We start from the raw sequence: 20,709 nt of genomic DNA, 5'->3' as shown, positions 1-20,709 counted from the left end.
ACCAGCTTGAATTTTGACACTCTCGTAAGGTTATGCGTCCCTCTGGGAAGGATAGTGACACTCTTTTCCATTGGAGCCTGATGCCTCAATAAACTCTTGATGGGCCTCTCAGCCAAAAGTCTGCTCTTGGCTCTCGCCACAATTCTCACTATGCGCTAGCTCGTAAGAGTATCAGTAGCAAAGAATTAGACAGGGAGGCCAAGGTGTACTTAAGTTAAAGCAATTTCCACAGCAGCATAGCTGCACGGAGAATAAAAACGACGGCGCAGAACACAGGGAGGCTCGTAGCCGCCGGCGAAGAGAAAGTGAACAATAGAAAGTGCCTTCTAGATGAGAAGGCGAGATAGCCGAGCAGAAAGCCATCGGGGAAGTGAGAAGCTGTGTGTAATTGTGTGGAAGAGCAAGGAAGAGGAAGAGTGTGATCCAGGGATGCGCAGAGTGAGCAAGCTTGCAGATGCTGGGAGGGGATGATATAAGGTTGGCTTCAAACCAGGAAATTATTTATTTAAAGTGAAATATTATTTTATCAAGCGTGCTTGCAGAATTAACTATCCTGTTCCTGAGCTGCGCTGGAGTCTATCCATGGTGTGTGTTGGTGTAACCCTAACCCTAACCCTAACCCTAACCAATTGCAGGGCACATACGTTATTTCTCTAACTATCCACCCCCAAAACATTACTTTTCACAAAAGCAAAAATACAACAGCAGCCTAGCTCTTCACTCAGCATCTCAAATTAAGGTGACGCAACCAGTGGCCTCCGAGTAACCCTTTGGAATTGTCCCCGACTGAGAATCTCCGCAGATGTATTGAAGGTCTAGATAAAGTTGTCATTTGTCCAAAGGTGATTTTAAAAAGTGTTTGACTTCCTGTTTCAAGTGGGATGAGCTGCGGGTGCGGATTCAAAACTGGAAGGCAAACTGTTCCCCCCCACGTGGACCTTCACCTTAAAGCTGTCTGCTACACTGTGGCACAGCGGGAGGGCAGAAAGCATTCAAGCTGCAAAAGCTTACTAAATAATTGATCCGGCTCCTGCTTGCCTGTCTTATTGCTTTCCATGCAAGCTGACAGAGGTGAGTGCTGCTTGTCTGTTGCGCCCCCCACCATCAAGTTACGTAAGCACCTGACCTCATCCACCGCAGAGAGAAGAGAGTTGGGATTCCCTCTTGCTCACAAAGAACAGATGGACGAGAGCTGCGGTGGGAGCAGCGTGCTGCTGTGAGAGGAAAACAGCTGATGAGAAGCCAACCCATAGCTTGCTTCTAAAAATGTGCTCATGGCGAAAAAGAAAAAAAAATGACAAGAGTGTTGGGGGTTGAGTGAGTGTGTGTTGACGTTGCAGTCTGCTAGGTAGGATGAGATGAAATAACGGGCTGGGGAAACGAGCGGTTCCTCCAGCCCGGAGGGAGCCGCTTGGCTGTGCGGCAGCGTTTACTGCATGAAGCAATTCCAGTTGGAAGCAACAAAACATATTGAAGTATCATCCTGTTGTATAATAAAGTTTTTTTCTAGTCTTGTGTGACAACATTTTCCCCATTGCTAGCATTTAGCTAAATAATGACTGAAATAACACATTATTTGTCAAGTATAATGAATCACTAACAGTCTCAAGGGCTAATAGTAGCAAAGCAGCCCAAAATCCAGGCATAATATTTGTTAAAGTAAACAAAATTAACATTAAGTATTTCTAAATTGAGCCCCAAACATTTGTTTGATTCTGTGATTTTTTTTGATGGCTTGTAATAAAATTCAGGGGAGGAGGGGGGTTGCAGGTGTACGCCCTCTCACTGTGGGGGTCAAAGTGGTCTTTTTGATCTGATCCTACTACTTTTGTTTTGTGAGGAAAAACACCTGGCAAAGTAGTAAACACTCACAGATACTCTCAATATCAACGACACTTACAAAAGGACTACAAAGTAGCTGATTTGTCATATCCGATTCTGACATCACCTATACCTACAGTAGACTTGAGAGAAAGTGGACTTTGTTTGAATCCAGCCAGTTGGGACGCCAATCAATCCATAGAGAAAGAGCTTTATGCTGTTTGCCTCGCTGACATTTAATAATCCTTCAGGGATGCATGCATCATTAATGGAGCAGACATCCTCTCGCTCTGCAGACTTTTACCTCCATTTGTCACAGCAGGGCGGCCTACTGTTTATTATTTGCGCTGCTTTATTAGTTCATATAAAAACCAAACGAAGACTATGGAATCACAATTAATGGAAATATGCACTGCTTGGTGTTGAACGCTTGGAAAATGTGAATAAATAATGTGTCAGATACAATACCAGACAGTAAACAGGATAGTATATCATTAGTACAGTATATTATTGGAAACATTTGAGAAACTGTTAGATTTTGTCTCGGACAACATTGCTTCTTGATTGCTTCCCATTCTTTCCTTAAAAAAATAACAATACTATTGAATTGTCTAGTACGCCATTCGAGCTATTAGTTTAAGACAGTCCATTAAATTAATTTAAATGGTCTTCTTGTTTAAACATGGGTTTCATTTCTTGGAGTTACAGAGTCGCGTCTATTTTGATAATGACAGTAATTTCACGCATTGACTTCTTGACTGGCAGGCGGAAAATTACTTTTTGTAAAACAAATCTCCAGTGACAATTGAAAAAAAGAGGCCTTAAGGTGTTTAGTTAAGTTGAAAAGCAGTTATCGTTATCCTTAACCTCTATAATGAAGTGCACTCAGTCCAAGAAGTCATTTTGTATAAATAACGGTGAGTTTACCACATACAAAGCACAGATGAAACAGATTCACTTTGTGTAGTTTTAAGACAAAATAGAACGAGAAAGTATAACAATAAAAATAAAAAAAACGGGATTATTTCACAGAGACTGTCTTTGTTTGTGCCGAAGTGCTGCTGTTTTGTTTAGCAACAGAGTTGGAGTATCTTTTAATGGACAGCAAGAGGTGCAGCTTATACATTGACTTGATTGTTATTTTATTTTATTTTTTAACTTTGTCATCATCCTGCAGATGGTGATGATCCACTAATGTCAAATCTTCATGAAATAAGTAAAAAAGAAAAAATAGAGAACTGTGCTGTGTTGGAGAAATCGAACACAAAAGTGCACACTAATGAGGCGCCTCTCGTTTAATGAAACTCTTTCTTATGGGTAGCATAGCAATGACAAATATTTTAAAAAATTCAACAGATGATGGCAACCAAGTTAAGCGTTGCCATACAGTGAAGTGGCGCTTTAAAATCATAGCTGCTTTTTATCTTGTTTTTAGGTGGGGACTCAACAATATCCGGATGAACGGATAGTTTGGTGAGAAGTATACTGTTCACGTCCTGGTGTTTGAAGCAGGCAGACTCTGTAATGAATTGGACTGTCGCCACCTAATGAATGGAGTCTAGCGACGGGCAAAAGGAAATGAAGGGAGTAGGGAGATGTCAAACGACATGAACGATGAAGTAGCTAATATCAGGGCCAATATTACAGCAGCCTATTAGTTCTCCTGTCTCTGCTAGCGATGGGCGTAATGAGGCAGTCTCCAAAGACCAAATTGATGCCTCCACTGTCTCCAACCCTCAGAGGAGGGGGAGGTGCTACGGTGAGGATGTGGAAGCGCCGCATCGACCAGCTACTTTTTTACTCATTTATTATTGCCTCTAACACCGAGGTGATGTTGGCACTGCCATTTATTTGCCTGTAAGCAAATTATTGTGTGAAATGTTTTGTGATTTTGTTCCACAGGAAAACATTCTATGGATCATGGCAAAAGATTTTGGATATATATATATATATATATATAAAAAATATTATTTATAAAATATTATCATATATATATATATATATATATATATATATATATATATATATATATATATATATATATATATATATATTTATAAAATATTTATATATATTTTTTTAGATAATTATGTGTTAGTATAAGAAAGACTGTAAGAAAGACTTAAGATGAAGTAACATGCATTTTCGTGGATCATAGTATTGGTATTTGATTGACAGTGCACATCCAAACCAATAGACCAGCACCAGAAATTCTGTGACCACACTGTATCTAATACTCTCCAATGTGCAACTTAATGTTAACATAATGGCAAAAGACATTAAATGTCTCTTTCACACCTTTTTGAAGATAGCCAAAAGCTCTCAATATTTCCAGTTGATTCTCTCTGCACTTTTCCTACACTCTTCCTCTTTGCATGCCATTTTGACAGCCTTCTACCCTCCTTATGGCTGACATTTAGAGTGGTCATCCACCCGAGGGGACTCATCATGAACAAAGCCCCCAATTAGCAAAAGTGCTCCTCACCGCGACAAGACAGAGCGAGCTGACCTCAAACAAAACCTGACCTCCTTTACATTTCCTGCCTCGCCTTTGCGACGGCAAGTCCCCTAATTGCCACCCTGAAACGTATCGCCCGTCTCCGCTTTTAAAATATACTTTTAAGTAGCACTCAAGTGTAATTCTCCTAATTATAATACTGGTAACACTGTTGTTTGGAGACATTATTACAATGCGTTGAAAAAGGGTTAGCTTACTTTTAGCAGCTCACAAGGCAGGCTTTGACTTGGCTTCGGGGAAAAAATAATAATTGATAATACAGACAGCTAAATATTATTTCCCAAGGTAACATCATAATAAGCTTGAGCAAGCGGCAACGTGCGCGGAGTCCTACAGCAGATTCATTGTATTGACACTCACTCACAGTGTATACATGCAGACGGTGGGAAAAAAGTCAGCAAAGAGAATCAAATAAGAAACCGTGACACGTTTTAAAAGTATATCTTAATATAAACCTTTAATTTAGTGCATTTTTTGTGTATACAACAAATAATAAACAACTGGAAGTCATCAGGCAGCATGGATGTCTGCCTGCATAATGTTGTTTAAGTTTATCCTGGTAGCTTGGAACAAATGATCCAACATGGGTTAATTACATTTAGCCTACATCATGCAGCTCTAGACCAGATGTCCCCTGCGTTCTCCCATGCAACAGATAGATTCACCCAAAACAAACCACCTGGAGGGAACCGAGAACAGGAAGTCCTGCAAAAAGCATGGATCAGAAAGAAGTCGTACGTAGCTTCAACGGACACAAAAGGGTCCTTTTTTTTGTACATCATTAAGTTTGTACATGCCCTGTGCAAGAGAGGGAAGAAGTCAATTTAAGAAGCCCATCCCACCCATTTTTTTTCATACTTTTACAAATATGACATCCCTATAAAATGTTAAGCCACCTAAAAGTCCACAGTATTTTTTTTTTTTAATTATAGAAAATATCATCACCACAACAAGTTACTCAAACATAGAACGAGCATTCTGGGGAGCCATATTTCAATGGTCAAGCCAGAAGACGTTGAGCGAAAAGGATGACGAGGAGTTATGACACGAGCACGGAGGAAACAAACCACGAGGACGAGAGACAGACTTTGTGACAGAACAAGAAGAGAAACGGGGGCAAGGATGGAGGGGGGGGGGGGGGGGGGCACCGAATACTCATTTCGTACCTCGATCGTAGAGCGGATCCTCTCATAAAAAATCAAACACTCCATTGTGACTGACATCATCATTTCCTGTTGCCATGTTTGCACTAGTCCCCCCAAAAATGTACATTGGGGTGAAAAACAAAAAACAAAACAAAAAAATCCAGCTTTGCCTTCGTACTGGCTTTATCGGCTTAAAGGGACACTCTTTCGCTCAGTCTTTGGTTTGCCGGAATCCTTTCAACGGTGTGACCAAAAATACTGAACAACGGCAAGGGTGGGACAACAAGAGGGGACAAACTAAAAAAAAAAAAGGTGGATCAAATCAATGAAATGTTCTTGGCTAGTTGTGGGATTAGCAGAAAGAAGGGCAGCTGTGGCGTCTCCACGCTGGGACCTGGCGTGTCAGGTCAGCCGAGCGTAGGCTGGGCTTCCCCATGCTAGAGAGCTCGCTCTCTGAGCATGTGCACGAGGACGCAAGGAGAGCTACTGTCTGGCCGGAGCCTCGGGTCACCGGCAGAACCGGGTCGGGCCAGGTTTATAGGCTTTGTATTCACAGAAGCATGGATGGGACACCGATCGGGGCTTGCACTGTACGCCCGCAGCCTCCGAGACCCGCGCCCGGTTGCCCCGAATGCCCGCTCACCGCCGGTCCCTGTCTGACGGACGCACAAGTGCCTGCAGCCGAGCTAGGTGAGCTCCGAGATGTTGTTGCGTGCGGTGAAATAAGAACAAATAGATGAGCTAAGTGGTGAGTAAATAGATCATAAATTAGCCCCAAAGTGACTGGATTTGTGTTCAGAATGGGTAATGTGCCATGACGTCTTGCTGTTAATGCGCTTGTGTTGGAAACCGTGATAAATGCTTCTAAGTGTGCGTGTGCCTTTTTGTAATTATAGTTATTGATGTTTTCTAGCTGTTAATGTGTGGTATGTGGCAGCGAGTGCTGAACCGCTTATACAAGAGAGAGGGTCTGCTTGGATTCACGCTCTGCTGGAGGTAAGGTTTCAAGGTGGAGTCCGGCGGGCGGCGCTACGTCGACTCGTTCTGGCTCACAGCTTTGCCGCCGTTCAGCATGGCCGAGGCACTCCGACTCTTGGTGGGCGTGCCGCTACCGGAGCGGGAGAATTCCGTTAGGTCGTGGAGGGACGGCTCTCGGTACATCGCCACTGTAGGAAGTGGGGTGAGGGGGGGGGGGGGGGGGGGGAGAAAAGCCCATTTGAATTCATGCATGGCGACTGGCTGCAAAGTGCTGAATCAAGACGTCACAACAGATCAAGTTGGTGCTGCACTTAAAAACAAATCCGATATTCACAGCCCGGCATTATAAATTCAGCACTTGCATGTGCCTCGCCTCTGCTGTGTGCAGCATTCGCCCAATTTGCATTTCAGCAGCCACAAAAATCGCTGGAATCTTGCGGACCTTCCGCGGTATTTAGTTTCAGGATACCGTCAACATCCTCCTGCCTAGAATGCTACTCCATGTTTATCCCAAAGGGAAGCTTCGGCGGAAACAGCAGACGCGTTCCTTCGCTCGCTTCACTTAGCCCAGCATTTTGGGGTGAGAGAAGAGATCTTGACAACATTGCGTAATCACATCACTCAATGTGTACAAGCCACCGGGAGAATACTGATGACGGCGACGTGTCTCGTTACCCGTGCCGACTCAGCTCGCCACACTAGCGGCTCTTCATTTCAAAAGATGTTTCGAGATCCTACACCTCGTTGAGCAACAATTTGAATCTTATTTTATTGTGCAGGTGTATTTAATGGAATGTTCGCTCAGGAAATGGGTAACATGATTATTTTGACACAGGACAAACTAATAAGAGCTGCACAAAATGACTTTTTTTAATACGTAAAGAGAAATAAATATTAGCTTGTAGTAATGAAGATAGCTGACATTTTTTGTCCTTGTGCATTTCCCGCATAAGACACTTCTGTGCCTTCATCTCATCTTAGTGTTTTCTATTCTTTTCCTGAAGTTGCCCTCTCGCAGTATAAGGAAAGGCAAACGTTTCATGGCCATTAATCCTTAAATGTATTTGAGACCCCCTGGATGGCCGGTTAAATGAAAGCGAAAGGCTATTACAGCCGTATCAAGGGGCGCGCACGTGGACTCCTAATGAGAGGCCGACCAGAAGAGACGAGGATGAGGACGCGGCGTCACAAAATAATCTCGTACATTCATAGAGTGGCTTATGTAGTATGTCAAAACAGGATGTCGTGTTGGATTTACTGGTTGATTTATGCCCCCTTGTAAAACAATAAAAACAAAACCTGTCATTTTACAAAAGCGTTAACTCCTTTTGTGAATAAGAAACAGTGCGTTTAAATTTTAGAATTCAACGTTGAACCAAAATGAAGTAGTAAAATCTAGAAAATCCAATCGCGATCATGACGTTTGACAAGATGTCGAACGAGAAGGTTTTGTCACCTTTTAGGGGTTTTGGAAGGAAGTGGGCCGCCGGCTTGTTCTTCTTCACGTGATTGCCCTTCATGATTTCTCCCTCCTTGTTCAGACCAAGGTACCAGCCCCTGCCTGACTGCTGCTGGCGGTAGATCATGGAGGAGTACGTCACATAGTAGTTCTCAAACACAGACTCCTTGAATTTGCATTCCGGCGTGAAGTGTTCCTAGAAGGGGGGGGCAGAAGCGGCGCAATTTAATAGCTTGTATAAGCACAAAGAGCCGAAAAGCAATCAATTGAATTGTGCTACGTCATACAATACATGGACACATTTGCATTCAAGCCGTTGCCTCTTGAGAATCTATATTCATAGCATTTACCGTAGAGAATAATGCGGCACGTTACTGCACAGATAACACAAATGACAGATACAGATGCGCATTAATAAAACATAGAGTAGCGATAATGACCACATTCTTATTTTGCTCCGAGCTGTTAATTATGCATGGCTACTTCATTATGATCCAGGCTCAATGAATTTTAGATTTCACAGGACACTATCGTTTATCTTCATATGACATTTCCCAAAAACTAAACATTACTGGATATGTAATTTTGCAGTAGCCGTTAGTCATTATTTTGCTTGACGTAAACACATCCTGGATTGATAAGTTATGGAAGACAAAACCTTTCCCTCAAAAAATATTTTTTTAATCTTATTTTTATATTTTTGTATTTTTATTTTCTAAGTGTTATTTAAGACCTTGCAAGGCTCAAGACAAACATTCAAAATCTCTTACTTGACTAATCGCGTTTTAGCGCACTCTCGGGAAGAGAGACACTTTTGCCCGCCAAAATCCAGCGCGAGAGTACCCTGCGGCAACAAAACAACTTTTTTTTTAATTTTTTTTTTTTTTTAGGCTGATGCATCCACTGTTTTAGCGTTGCCAAGCTTCAGCCCCAGCGGTATTACACTACACCAAAAAAAAGATCACTTCAAAATTTACAAGCAGGGTAGTATAGAAGAGGCCCGGCCTGATACATATGGTAAGAACAGCACCATCGTTATATTGTGCCCTCGAAAGGCTCCGGTGAGAGGAGCAAAACACACAAATTTGCCACAGTAAATTTCGGATGGAGCAAATTAAATTTGTGAACACAGGTTCCACTGCATTTATAATTCCATTCCAATAGATTTAGACTCAACTTTAATTATGGCTTGGGATAACTCCCTCCAACTTGACTCCTTGTTTTTTTTTTCTTTTCGGTATTGCCAGTCATCACTCAATCAAGTTTTTGGGTTGTTTGATACCTTCCTCAAAGTCCTCCACTGTATCCTTTCAAAAATCTACCATGCGTCGCTGCTCTCGGAGATGTTCGCCATGCACGAGTGGAGGTTGGAAACGCAGCAAAAACATCCTCAGTTCTCAAGCCAGTCGTGCTGCTCTACCTCTGGTAATTAGCTTATGTGGATTTGGCTGCTTCTATTCAACGTGGCCAAAGAAAAAAAAAAAAGAAACAGATCCATATCCAGGCTCGATTGGTGCCAAGACGAGCTGCTGGCGAGTTGCGTCTTTTTGGACAGGCTGAGGGTGACACACTTGCTCTGACTGACAAGGAGGGGACAAAATGGCGGGGATCCCCATTTCTATTCTGAGATGCACCATGGTAGCCAGAAACAGTGACATTCTTTGGAACACAAGCCAGCAGAATCACTGTTTGCCAGTGGAGGCAAAAAAATAAATCAAATCACGTACATCAGTGGCAGATGGAGCAAGGGCAAATTATTTAAAGGAGGACAGAACAATATAGTCATTGTAATAATATTAGCCAAGTGCTTTCCCTCCCTCTCAAGTTTGTCTGCTTTGTTGAGATGGACTTTTAATGAGCCCCATTACATCAACTAGATGCGTAAATAAAAAATCTTGCAGGGCCGCAGCCAAATGGTGAAATGCTGCTAAACCTTACATCAAGGCCCGGATATCACTTTACTCATTATGTCGATGAGCTGCATTTGAAAAATTAGAGTAGAATGTTACAGTGGTGCTTTAAGAGCCAATTTGTTCTGTGGCTTTAATCATATGGCAAATCTTTCCCCAATGAAATGAACAGAACACGATTGTTCCATTTCAGCCTTCCATAAATAAATTAATAAAAAAGCAGTCAGTAATAAAAATAAAAAAATATTTTATTAAAAAAAAAAAAAAACAGACATAGTATTTACTTAATTGAAAAAATGTCAAGAACTTAAACGGTTCTTGCTTCAGTTCAATAGAAATTGTTTTACTCGTCTACGTCTTGGCCACAGCTGCTCTTCACAGAGGATAAATAATACATGCCTGTAATTAATGAAATATACTTCCCATCTGTTCAAATATGGATTTCTTTTATAATAGATAGCCTATAATAGTTTAAACTAACTGGCTCACTTTCAGCCTTTTCTATCCTACTTGTGATTTTGGCGGCTGCAGCAGCTTGTTTTCTCCCCCTCTGTACTAGCTTGTTGTCATCAACACCCAGCGGCATTTCTCCAACACGCGAGTCTTTTTGGGCCAGTACAGGCTCATCAATGTAGGCTTACAGTATGACTCACTCCAAGTCAATTACAATCTCACTTCCTGTTTCTTTTGCATTGCCAGTGCTGCTCTAACACGCAATTAGCATTTAGCAGGCGACTGTTAAGTGGATGCTGTGGTATCAATTATAATCCACTCTTAAGCTGCGTTATGTTGCCTTCTGGGGAGTAATCACTGCCCAGTAATATTTTCCTGATCCAATCAGAGGCAGGAGAAATACCTGGATTTGATCGCCTCGAAGGAGATAACGGCCGCTCGGCTAATCTTCCACAACATTGGCCAAATCGATGCCCAGCGAGGCCCCGTGTGTATTCGGCTGCCATATCCGAGATGAAATGACACCCATCGCGCCAATGGAGCCAGCGCGGTGTGCAATTCCAGACAAACAATGAAAGATAAACCTTGCCAAGTCTGTTTTTTTTTTTTTTTTTTTAATTCCCTGTCTGCAATGTAGTGGATTAGAATGCAACTTGAGTGAGCTTTTAAAAAAAATCCACACTCCTCATTGCAGACAATACACATGAATGACACAGATCACTGGAGTGGAACGTGACAGTGATGCTTATTTACCAAACCTTGCACGGTTGAAAAGGCATGGATGTGAGCAAAGTACATATTTAACAAGATGGGAAAACAAGGCCAGAGCGCAATGACGGGCGCTTTGTTTTGGAATGAAGCCGGGATGTTGTATTGATACAGCTCTACATACACGGTATGTATCATGAAAGGGGGAAGTTCAAGCACACCGATAGAACCATTTTCGGTCTAAGAACCATATTAAAAATGAAAATTTGCAAGTTTAATGAACATATTACAATGTTCAACGCAAGATGTCTTCATTGGTGCTATTGATAAAGCTAATTTTGGTAATTTTTCTGTTTTGTTTTGTTAGTCGAGTGTCTTTAGAAAATGCTTTAGGAGATTACAAAATGTATTTAAAACCAGTTGTGGGGAACTTTTTTTTAACGTATTATGTTATCATTCAATAAATGTTTTGACATTTTGCTCACAAGATGATATTTACATTTTTTATTTAACTTTACAAAAACTATCAGTAGTTATTTTTCGTCACAGTTACGTTGATGTTTAGCCTGTTCATTAAAGGTTTTAGGCATTCAATAAATGCACATTTTCTAGTGAGTGTAATTATATCAAATGCTCTGTTGCAAATACGTTTTAACAACTGTGGCTGAGCAAAAAAAAAAAAAAAAAAAAACCTTCTTACTCAAACCTTGCAACTCAGCCGAATGTTTTTGTCTATATTTACTTACTGGATTAAACTCAAAAGTAGTCTTAGCCAAATCGTGAGCATGCATCAGTCACACTGACCCACGTAACCTCATAAAGATCTTCTTCCAGAAGGCCTTCACTCTCATTTTTTCATTCGGTCCAGACGAAACGGGAGCATCGGTGAGTCAGTGTAATTGAAAAATGACAAGAACTTAATAACACCATGTGAAACGTGGGCGCTAAGCACCACTTAGCTCATAATTGAACAAAACTACATATTAAGCCTAATCAGCTTGCATTTCTACATTGAATGCATTTGAATTTTTTTCTACTTGTTGCAAAAGTAGAGGATGCGGTAGGAAAGTGAAATACATATTAATTGCCGTTTTTTTTTCTCCCACACATTGACGCTGCTGGATGAATATATTTTCACTGGTACATTCTGCCTCTCCCACACATGCTCTCTTCTCACGGCTCATGCTCTCTCACGCTCTTGCTCTTTTTACTTCATGTATGCTTCTACAGCATATCTGCAAAAAACTTACATATAGCATAGTAAGCTCACATATGACAGCAAAATAAATGTTGAATGGCCCAAAAGAAAATCATGGGAATTATTCATTTTGGAAATTTATAATTACAATCTGAGCAACTCACTCCCTGAAATATTGGCCACAATAATGCGTGGTTTCAAGAGATCTTTTATATTCTCCTGGACTGCATATATGACGAGCATAATTGCTGCCACCCATTACACAGTGGAAAATATGAGCTCCAATTTAGCTTTAGACAAAGACTTAGCATGGAACCTTGCAGAACTCCAAAATGTGTTCTTGAGTAGGATCAAACTAATTAATACTCTCAAGACTTCTCTGTTTTATTCTTTGTATGACAGAAATGGCATGAAACAGCTTGATGCCACCATACGACACTAGCATGTAAAAAAAACAAAAAACAACAATCAGCCAAACGACAGCTCATATCCTAAGGCACCTTGTAAAACTACTTCATCGTAAAACAAATGAAACAAAACCAGTCTTGCACATCGCTGCTCGCCATATGGATTTTTATCTCATAAATCTTATATTATGCCGCATAAGTTTTTTGTTTTTTATATATAGTATACACACTCAGCACACATTATTGAATCTCACTCACTGGGATTCGTGGACTCCTGTAGTACTAAAATATAAATAGTGTGTAAATGTCCGGGAGGGGCTTCAGATAGTGTAGTCTATCGCAATGAGTGTGATATTTTGCCCATAGGTGAGCTAATTTGTCAAGCAATTGCTCACTACTGTCAATAACTTTACATTTGATTTATTTTCTTGTAAAACATTTAACTTTTAAATTGAAGTCACTCAAATCGAATGAGTGCCAGAAGCCAAATTAAATTAGGGCGGATATAAATCCATTTAAACATAAATGAAAAGGTCATGGGCGTGGGAATCCCTGAAGGCAACTATTTCCTGGAAAAGAATATAAACAAAACAAACTTTGTTAAACTTGTGTGCTTCAACAGAAGATTGACGCAGCCAATTGCGACCTTTAGTGGTGCAGAACAATCTTTACTAATTTGACTACAAGGAGTGTCTGTCAAATGCATGTTTGTCTCGTCTACGCGCTTGTTTACCCAAACACAAACTCGTTACATGTGGCAGAAATGAAAGATACTTTTTTGCTTTTTTTTTTTTTTTTCCTTTGCAGTCATGCTGACAGCTGCATACAAACTAATTGTAGCATCTGAGCATTTCCCAATAAAAGACACCCCAAAAGAAATCTACATGCAATACTCCACTTTGGCCTCTATAACATTGTTTATGATAACACACAGCAGCTGCCATGTTGTTCGAGGCATAAACGCCAACACAGTGTGAGCATGAACCGTCTGATCTCATTAGCATGACTGTGCTAACAACGGCAGATGACATTTAACAGCCCGACACACAATAAAGTCCATCTGTTAGTCCTTCGTGATGTACAGTATGTTAGTTTGTAAAACTGTTTGAATGCAAGTACAGTTGACGCCAAGCAGCAGATGTCCTCGAACGCAACATGTTTTCAAATCCAACAGTTATTTGTCAACACACACAAACTCGGGTGCATGTGGCCCGATACTCACCGACGTGTAAAGGTAGCCCTCACTGTTCATAGCCAGGTAGAGTTTGGTCTGCACCCCCTGGATGGCCACCACTCGCAGACCCACCGGAATAAGGTTGAACATGGCTGGAGGGAAACACACAAGAGAAGCAAATGTAGAGGCAATTGTAAAAGGACTTAGTACAGAACCCTGCAGAACACCACCAATAAATAAAATATAAAAATAATATCAATAAACCAATGACCAAGTTTATGTATTAATCCTCAGATGACCAATCCAAAAAAAAGCTTATGTAAAACAAAACAATTTTGTTTTAAATATGATCCTCTAGAAAATGGTTCAGGTGTCATTTGATGGGAAAAAACTGGAGAAGAAAAAGTCATTTCAAAGATTTAATAGAATTAGAATCGAGAATAGAGCTCAAACATTAGACTGGAGAATGTTTATTTCAAGACTTGCAACCTTGACATTTGTCAAAAATTGGGTTATGCCCAGCAAGTAAACAGAGCATGTCTTTACCCATAAAAACAACTTTTTTTGTGGTTTAGTAGTGAGTGGGTATCAAACGAATTTCAACAAACATGCAATCACTGCAGTCAATCCATATTTACAGTAGCAGTATAAAATCAAATAACACCTCACAGCCCCAAGGCTAACACAAATACAACTATTGCTTACTCGTGCTTTAAAAGGCACCATTAAAGGCTTTAGTACATGTTGCTAGTTTATGACCCTGAATGCAAATGTGGCTACAAAAGCTCAACAGTGCCATGTATGCATGTAATAATCTTTTTTTTTTTTATATGTCTATATAATTGTGTGTGATTAATCTGTTAGCTTTGTTTTGTGTGCATAGTCACAAAATGATTACCAGCTTGTTCAAATCATCTTTTTTTGGTGCTTTTTACACACTGAAGCGCAAACGCATTGTGTGTGAGTTCTGTACGTGTCAACGAGAGCGCAACGCGTGCGGCTGAGAGCAGCAACAGCATCCTCGCCAGTCAATGAGGTACATCTAATTAATATCGGTCGGCCTTGTGTTGTATAAGAGCGTCTGTGCTCCATAAAATGCTGGCAGGGAACCTGCAAGCTGAATAAAGGCAACAAAACACAACCAACAAAGAGTGAAACTTCACTGCTGTGGGTTCTTTTCTGGATATGCTCCCAAACAGTGCTGCTTTCAAAAATGATGGTGAGAACAGTCGCATTGTGAGTTGGATTGAGTTTTTCTAAAAAAAAAAATAATAATAATAATAATAAAAAAAACAGCAACAAAGAAAAATGCTAATTTGCAACCAGAACAATATCTTGAAGCTTTAAAATCTGACTTGAATAATTAATATTATGTTTATCTTTAAGTTTAGCATTGATGTAAACATGCCACAATATATGTGTTCCGTTCCGTTTCTCATATCAGTTGAGCCATAGGTCACGGCATGTCCTTGCAATGGTGTGTGTCTTTGGATATCTCAGAGCAAAGTGGCCCCTAGAAGCTTTTAGATGGGCCATTACATTCATCCTTATCGCTTGAACGGCACAGACACGCACAAACTGCAAAGGCTCGTCAACGGTCGACTCTTGGTGGGCTGAGAGGCTCGATAGCCGTCACCCGGCCCTTCCACTCTCTCGGCTCCACGTGTCTGCACGTCCAACTGGAATGGAGCATGACACGAACCCTGATTGCTCCGGGGGGGCGGCACTGCGACAATCGCCGACACAGCACAATCGTGAGGAAAAGGGGATAGAGGGCAAACCGGGAAACGTGACCAGACAAAAGTATTGGGACACACTTTTTTGAATCAGTAAAAAAATTATAATTTCATTTGATGTCATTTATGTAATTTCGGGTTGGCATTGATCCTTTCAGTAACTGTCCGTTGGGACGAACTTGTTGGGTAAGAAGTCGACCTTTCTGTAAGAATGGAAGGAAGCATGTTGTTCTCCATTTTGTCTTCCTTGATAACATGTCAACATCTCTCAACGAGGAGTCTTTTTATAAATGCCCTCCTCTTCACTGAGGTGACTGCACTCATGTTGCAACACACGCACGCACACCATCAGTCCTCTTCAGTTCACATGGATTACCAGCCGCTCAATCTCAAAACGGGGGAGCCCAATTAGTTCCTGGCTCCGGGAAAACACCTGAAAACCCCGAAGGAGGGGAGCCAGTGCTGGCCTCTAACTACACACTGACCTTTGCAGGTGCAGATATGGCTGAGGGCGGTGCTAGAGGACACATAGATAGGTTGATTGCGCAAAAAGTCCATCTCATACTCCGGACTTGAGCAACTTCTGTTCAGTGGAACATTAAACTCATGAAGTACCGATGTAGGTACCAGATCTACTCGGGTGGCCAGCTCAGCTCGGCTTGGGGGGGCTTGTGTCTGTTGATGACGTCACGCTAAGTTATTAGAGTCTATAGCTAATTTTATTCATGATGTTGAATATGTGATTATTTATTTATTGGATCAAATATCAGTTGCAATATTTATGTTTGGAAAAAAAATACATTGTTATAGTGATATTATTATCAATCAAAGGCCCTTGAAGACCCTTGGTAGGGGTTTTCAACAGGTTTTGGAGGAATATTGTTTTATTATGCACTGAAGGAGGATACACCTATACAGGCTATTTATTTGCTTCTTGGGGTCTATTTTGGGAATCTCAGCTACATTTGACATCATTTGGATGGGTAAATAATTCACAAAATTAGCTGGGGGAAAAAATCAAATCCAAATAGTAAATCAATTTTATATTTAAAAATTGTTTTCCATTTCCAATTTTGCGGACCACCTGCAACCCTGCCATGGACCACGAGAGGGCCGCTGGTGGAAAATCATTCCCTTTTTGGGCTCCATTATTCTGGAACGGAGTATCTCTGTCAAAATCTCGACTTGAGACTTCTTTCTCCTCTCTCACATTTAGAATGCAGCGAGTCCTTCTTCCTGGCTTCCCTGCAGACATGTAGAATTTCACCCTGTCTAATTGCCACTTCTCCAGACGCCTGCCACTCCAAAATAGTTTGTTTGAACTAAATTGATGGGCTATGTTGGAATCTAATTTGCTCCTTCTGACTTTGTTCTAGCGACGGGAAGTGCACCACGCTAGCGAGGATCAAACCCTTGTTCTTACTTGTATGTGCGTGTGCGTTTGAGTAGGTCCTCTCCCACCATCACAAGACACCAATAGCTCCAAGAGGACTGCGCTCCCCGTCACCATGGAGACAAGCGCACCCAGCACCCAACAACGCTATTTTTGGAGTCCTGCAAAGTCTTCACTCTTCCTCCTTTTTCTAATTCAAGCAGTACTCTTTCATTTGCTCCTCACAACTATCGCAAGGTCACTTTTTACAATGCAGGTGTAGTGTAGTATAATTGTATGTCTTTTTTTTTTTTTCATTGGCACTCCCGCTGCTTGCTGTTTAGTAAACGTTGCTGCCATTTCATTGAGGCAGAAGATTGGACAAAGTGTTATTTCAGTGCGGATTGCCGATCTTTTCCTCGGCAATCTCGCACGGCGGGCAAAGTGAATGTATCAGACAGGTTCATTAAACAGTGTGCTGGTGGAAGAGCACAGCTAATTATAAGCGGCCCATTGCTGCTGCATTATGGCCACAGCAGACAAGTGGCTACGCTGTTGCTTTTCCATTGATCTGCTTTTTAATCTGTTTATTGGAAAACAACAAGTAGGTGGGTGGAGAGGCAGTCATCGGGACGTATTGGTTTACACAAGAGTGTGGCACACAAAAGAACTTTCTCACGGCAGTAGAAAACACACAAACAAACACACACACACAAGTTTCAAAGATAAAGAAATAAGAATGTGGAAAATAAAAAATTAAATGACGTGAAATCAGGTGAGCCTATTGGAGCGACCCATTAACTAAGGTCAATTCGACCCAACTGTTCAAAACAACCCAATTCCTGTGCAAGCAAAAACAACCCAAAGTTGGGTTGACCCAAGTTAGTCGCTCGGTCCAATTTTAGACCCGGCAGTTGGAAAGTGTAAAAACAGTTGGGTCAAAAATAACCTTCATGAGACCAAAACGGGACAGATTCAATTTATCAGGTTTTTTATTTAAAGCAGTTGGGTCAAATGAATAACCCAAAATAGCAGAAAACGTTGGGCTGTTTTTGGGGTGAGTCATCTGACCCAACTTTTTAGATTAAATGAATAGCCCCCAAAATTAGCTTCTTCTTTTTTTTTTAACTTTTCTTTTAACCCAACCCTTTATGAAATCTGTGTCCCAGGACTGTCAGCTGTAGCATTTCCCAACAAGCTGATGAGGTGAGCTTCCTGTTTAGCCATCATCAACTGAGCAGCCACCACTGATTTTGTATTTGTGTTGTTTTCTCACAAACAACAATGAAAAGCAAATAAACTAAATATCGTTTAAGAGACATTTACATAGCGGGCGTTCCTCGGAGACTTACTGTAGCCGTTGTCTTCCTCCTTGGTTCCATCAATGGTTCCGTCTGCCTGCAGCTGCAGGTGGAAACCTTGTCGACTGTACAGCTTGGTCACGATCCCCTTCAGCTGGGGCTCTGTGGAAGCAATGGAAGATGGGGCTTTAGGTTATATCGCCAGCGGGCTTTATGTGAGAACACTCTGTTGTGATGACTCTTCATTTTTACCTTCATAGTCACCAAAGCAACAACATTTCATTTGCCAGGGCATGAGTGCTAAAGACAAGAAGCCGCCCGACTGTCTTCCATCAGCATGTTGTCTGATAAGAGCCAAATGCTCTCTACGCTTTTGTTAGTGTCCCAAGTGTAGGTGCGGTTAACCAGGCCTTTCATCTTACTGATACTCCCGTTTGACTTTCACTCAAAGCTTTCTTGCCATTCCATCTCGGTGGCGGGTGAAACTGTAAATATTCTATTAGATGCAAATGAAAGAAGTACTCGTGTTGGAGGATGTTCTCAAACAAACTTGGAGTGATTAGTCAGCAATTTGTTGAGTATATTTCAACACAAACTACAAGTAATGCGGCGGTTCAATATTAACATATGCAAAGTGGATCTGCTTCAAGTCTCCCTTGTGTGTGGGTTCACCAGTGAAGTGGACCAGAAATGGATTTGGATTCGCTTCCCAGAGCAATGTAAATGCACATGGTCACGTTTCTTCTGGCTCTCGTGTTGAGGATTGAGTTCTATGGGATCAGTGTTTGAGGACAATGCACATAAAAAGTCAACACACCCTTGTTCAAATGCCAGGGTAAAGTGAGATTTCAAAACTTTTTCCATTATTATTGTGACCTGTGATCGACCGGTACAGCGTTTTAAAATCTTTGAGAGGAAGTAAAATATAAACTGGAGTAATGTGGTTGCACAAGTGTGCACACCTGCTTAGAACTGGCATGTTTCTGAGAATGAACTAGTCACATTCAAATTGTCAATCTCAAATACCACAAGAAAGAAATGAATGTAAATTAAACTTGAACCAATCTTTGTGAGTAACTTAATTATTTTTAACAGTTATTCTACTTACATTATTATTTCTTTTTTGCTGATAACTTACATTACTCGTCATGAAGGTTCCACACTGAACAAGAATTTTCTCAGTAAACTGAGACCACATTATCATGATTTTGTTCTACAAAGTATATATAATGTGATGGTGAGCCGAAAGATTTTTATTGAATTAAATTTATATCTTGACCCAATAAAAGTTGGTAAACACCGAGTATGGTGAGTGTAAAGCAATTGCAATGTCTTAAATGATAATCTTCTTGTTTCCAACTAAAGTAAACAATTAAATGTTTTCCAAAATAAAGGCGACAAATTCAGCATCAAGTATATGAGCATGCTGTATCTAGGGTGATATATATATATATATATATATATTTTTTTTTTTTTTTGATGACGCAGGTTGACTTCTCAGTGGACCCTTAACACCAGGTGGGATTCCTTTGACACCAGCCCCAACTTTGTCAGATGATTAACAGTTTCACTCACGGATATAAATGAGTCCTATATTTCACATTTCTCCCGATAATCGAAGAGAATGTTACGCAACAGACCTGGCCGTCTCCTGCGCCTCTTCTTGGATCCGAAGAGTTTGACCCGGGAGAATACATTGAGCCGGCCGGGCTTGTCGCAGCTTCCTTTGCTCTTACTGGGGCTGCTGACGCAGCGGCAGGCGTTGGACTTTTCCCGCTCCCTTGCCTGCCTTTTCTGCCTGATGAGGGAGCTGGCGATGGCTGCCGCCATGGCCACTTTGGCAGCTGGAAGATTGTCTTGAGTCCAAGTCACAAGCTGAGATGGAGGTCCCGCTGCTTGCTAACTAAATCTCAGTGAAGCAGCTTCAGTCAGTCAAATGAAATCCAGATCCCAAGTCGGGAATTGACTTCACCTAGAAGGTGTTCCATCGTGGACCAAGAGTTTCTCCCTCCAGCCGCATCATTTTCTCCGCAAATGTTCTCTGAAGCTCTTTTGCATCATCCTGCGGCTGCACACGCTCTCCTTCCCAGCGAGGCTCCACCGTGCCGCTGCACCGGCAAACACCTGTTTGCAACGCACTTGTCTTCACGAGTTGACGAAGACGAAGATCAAAGCGGGAGAGAGGCTCGGATGGATGTCAACCTATAAGCGACATGGCTTTTTGGTTGCTCTCTCGAAAGGAGGCGAGGCCAAGTAGCAGCGGTGCGTGCCTCATGTTGGAGGCGAAGCGCAGACTGCCGAGCGCTGCCTGAGAGCATCCCACCTCCAACTCGCACAATGAGCAGCAAGAGGGGAGGGGGGGGATGTGAGAGCGCACTCAGATGCAGCCGGCACGTGTGCGAGGAATGGTCATTATAAGGCATAACTGATTTGATCCTTTTGGAAATGAGCAGAAAGGTGGCTAGGTATCATGTTGAGCAGAAATCCTAAATTATGTGGACTGCATTTATGTTTTTGAGAAACAGGGGG

At 41.5% G+C, this 20,709-nt stretch overlaps 1 protein-coding gene across 2 annotated transcripts in view; it reads right to left on the bottom strand.

Moving 5' to 3' along the window:
• Positions 1–4,779: 4,779 nt before the first annotated feature.
• fgf13a (fibroblast growth factor 13a) overlaps positions 4,780–20,709 on the bottom strand; it is a 57,999-nt gene continuing 42,069 nt past the window's right edge. For both annotated transcript variants that reach the window (XM_088382454.1, XM_088382446.1), the window contains 4 exons: positions 18,232–18,342; positions 13,820–13,923; positions 7,919–8,117; positions 4,780–6,650 (listed from right to left, as the gene is read on the bottom strand). In XM_088382454.1, the coding sequence (XP_088238580.1) occupies positions 6,514–6,650; positions 7,919–8,117; positions 13,820–13,923; positions 18,232–18,342 (551 nt within the window). In that variant the 3' untranslated portion in view covers positions 4,780–6,513. The remainder of the gene's footprint in view (positions 6,651–7,918; positions 8,118–13,819; positions 13,924–18,231; positions 18,343–20,709) is intronic.

This window comes from Syngnathus floridae, chromosome 1 (genome assembly GCF_059516105.1).
Source record: "Syngnathus floridae isolate MCC-2025c chromosome 1, RoL_Sflo_1.0, whole genome shotgun sequence".
Lineage (NCBI taxonomy): Eukaryota > Metazoa > Chordata > Actinopteri > Syngnathiformes > Syngnathidae > Syngnathus > Syngnathus floridae.
This window is presented reverse-complemented; position numbering and strand designations above follow the sequence as displayed.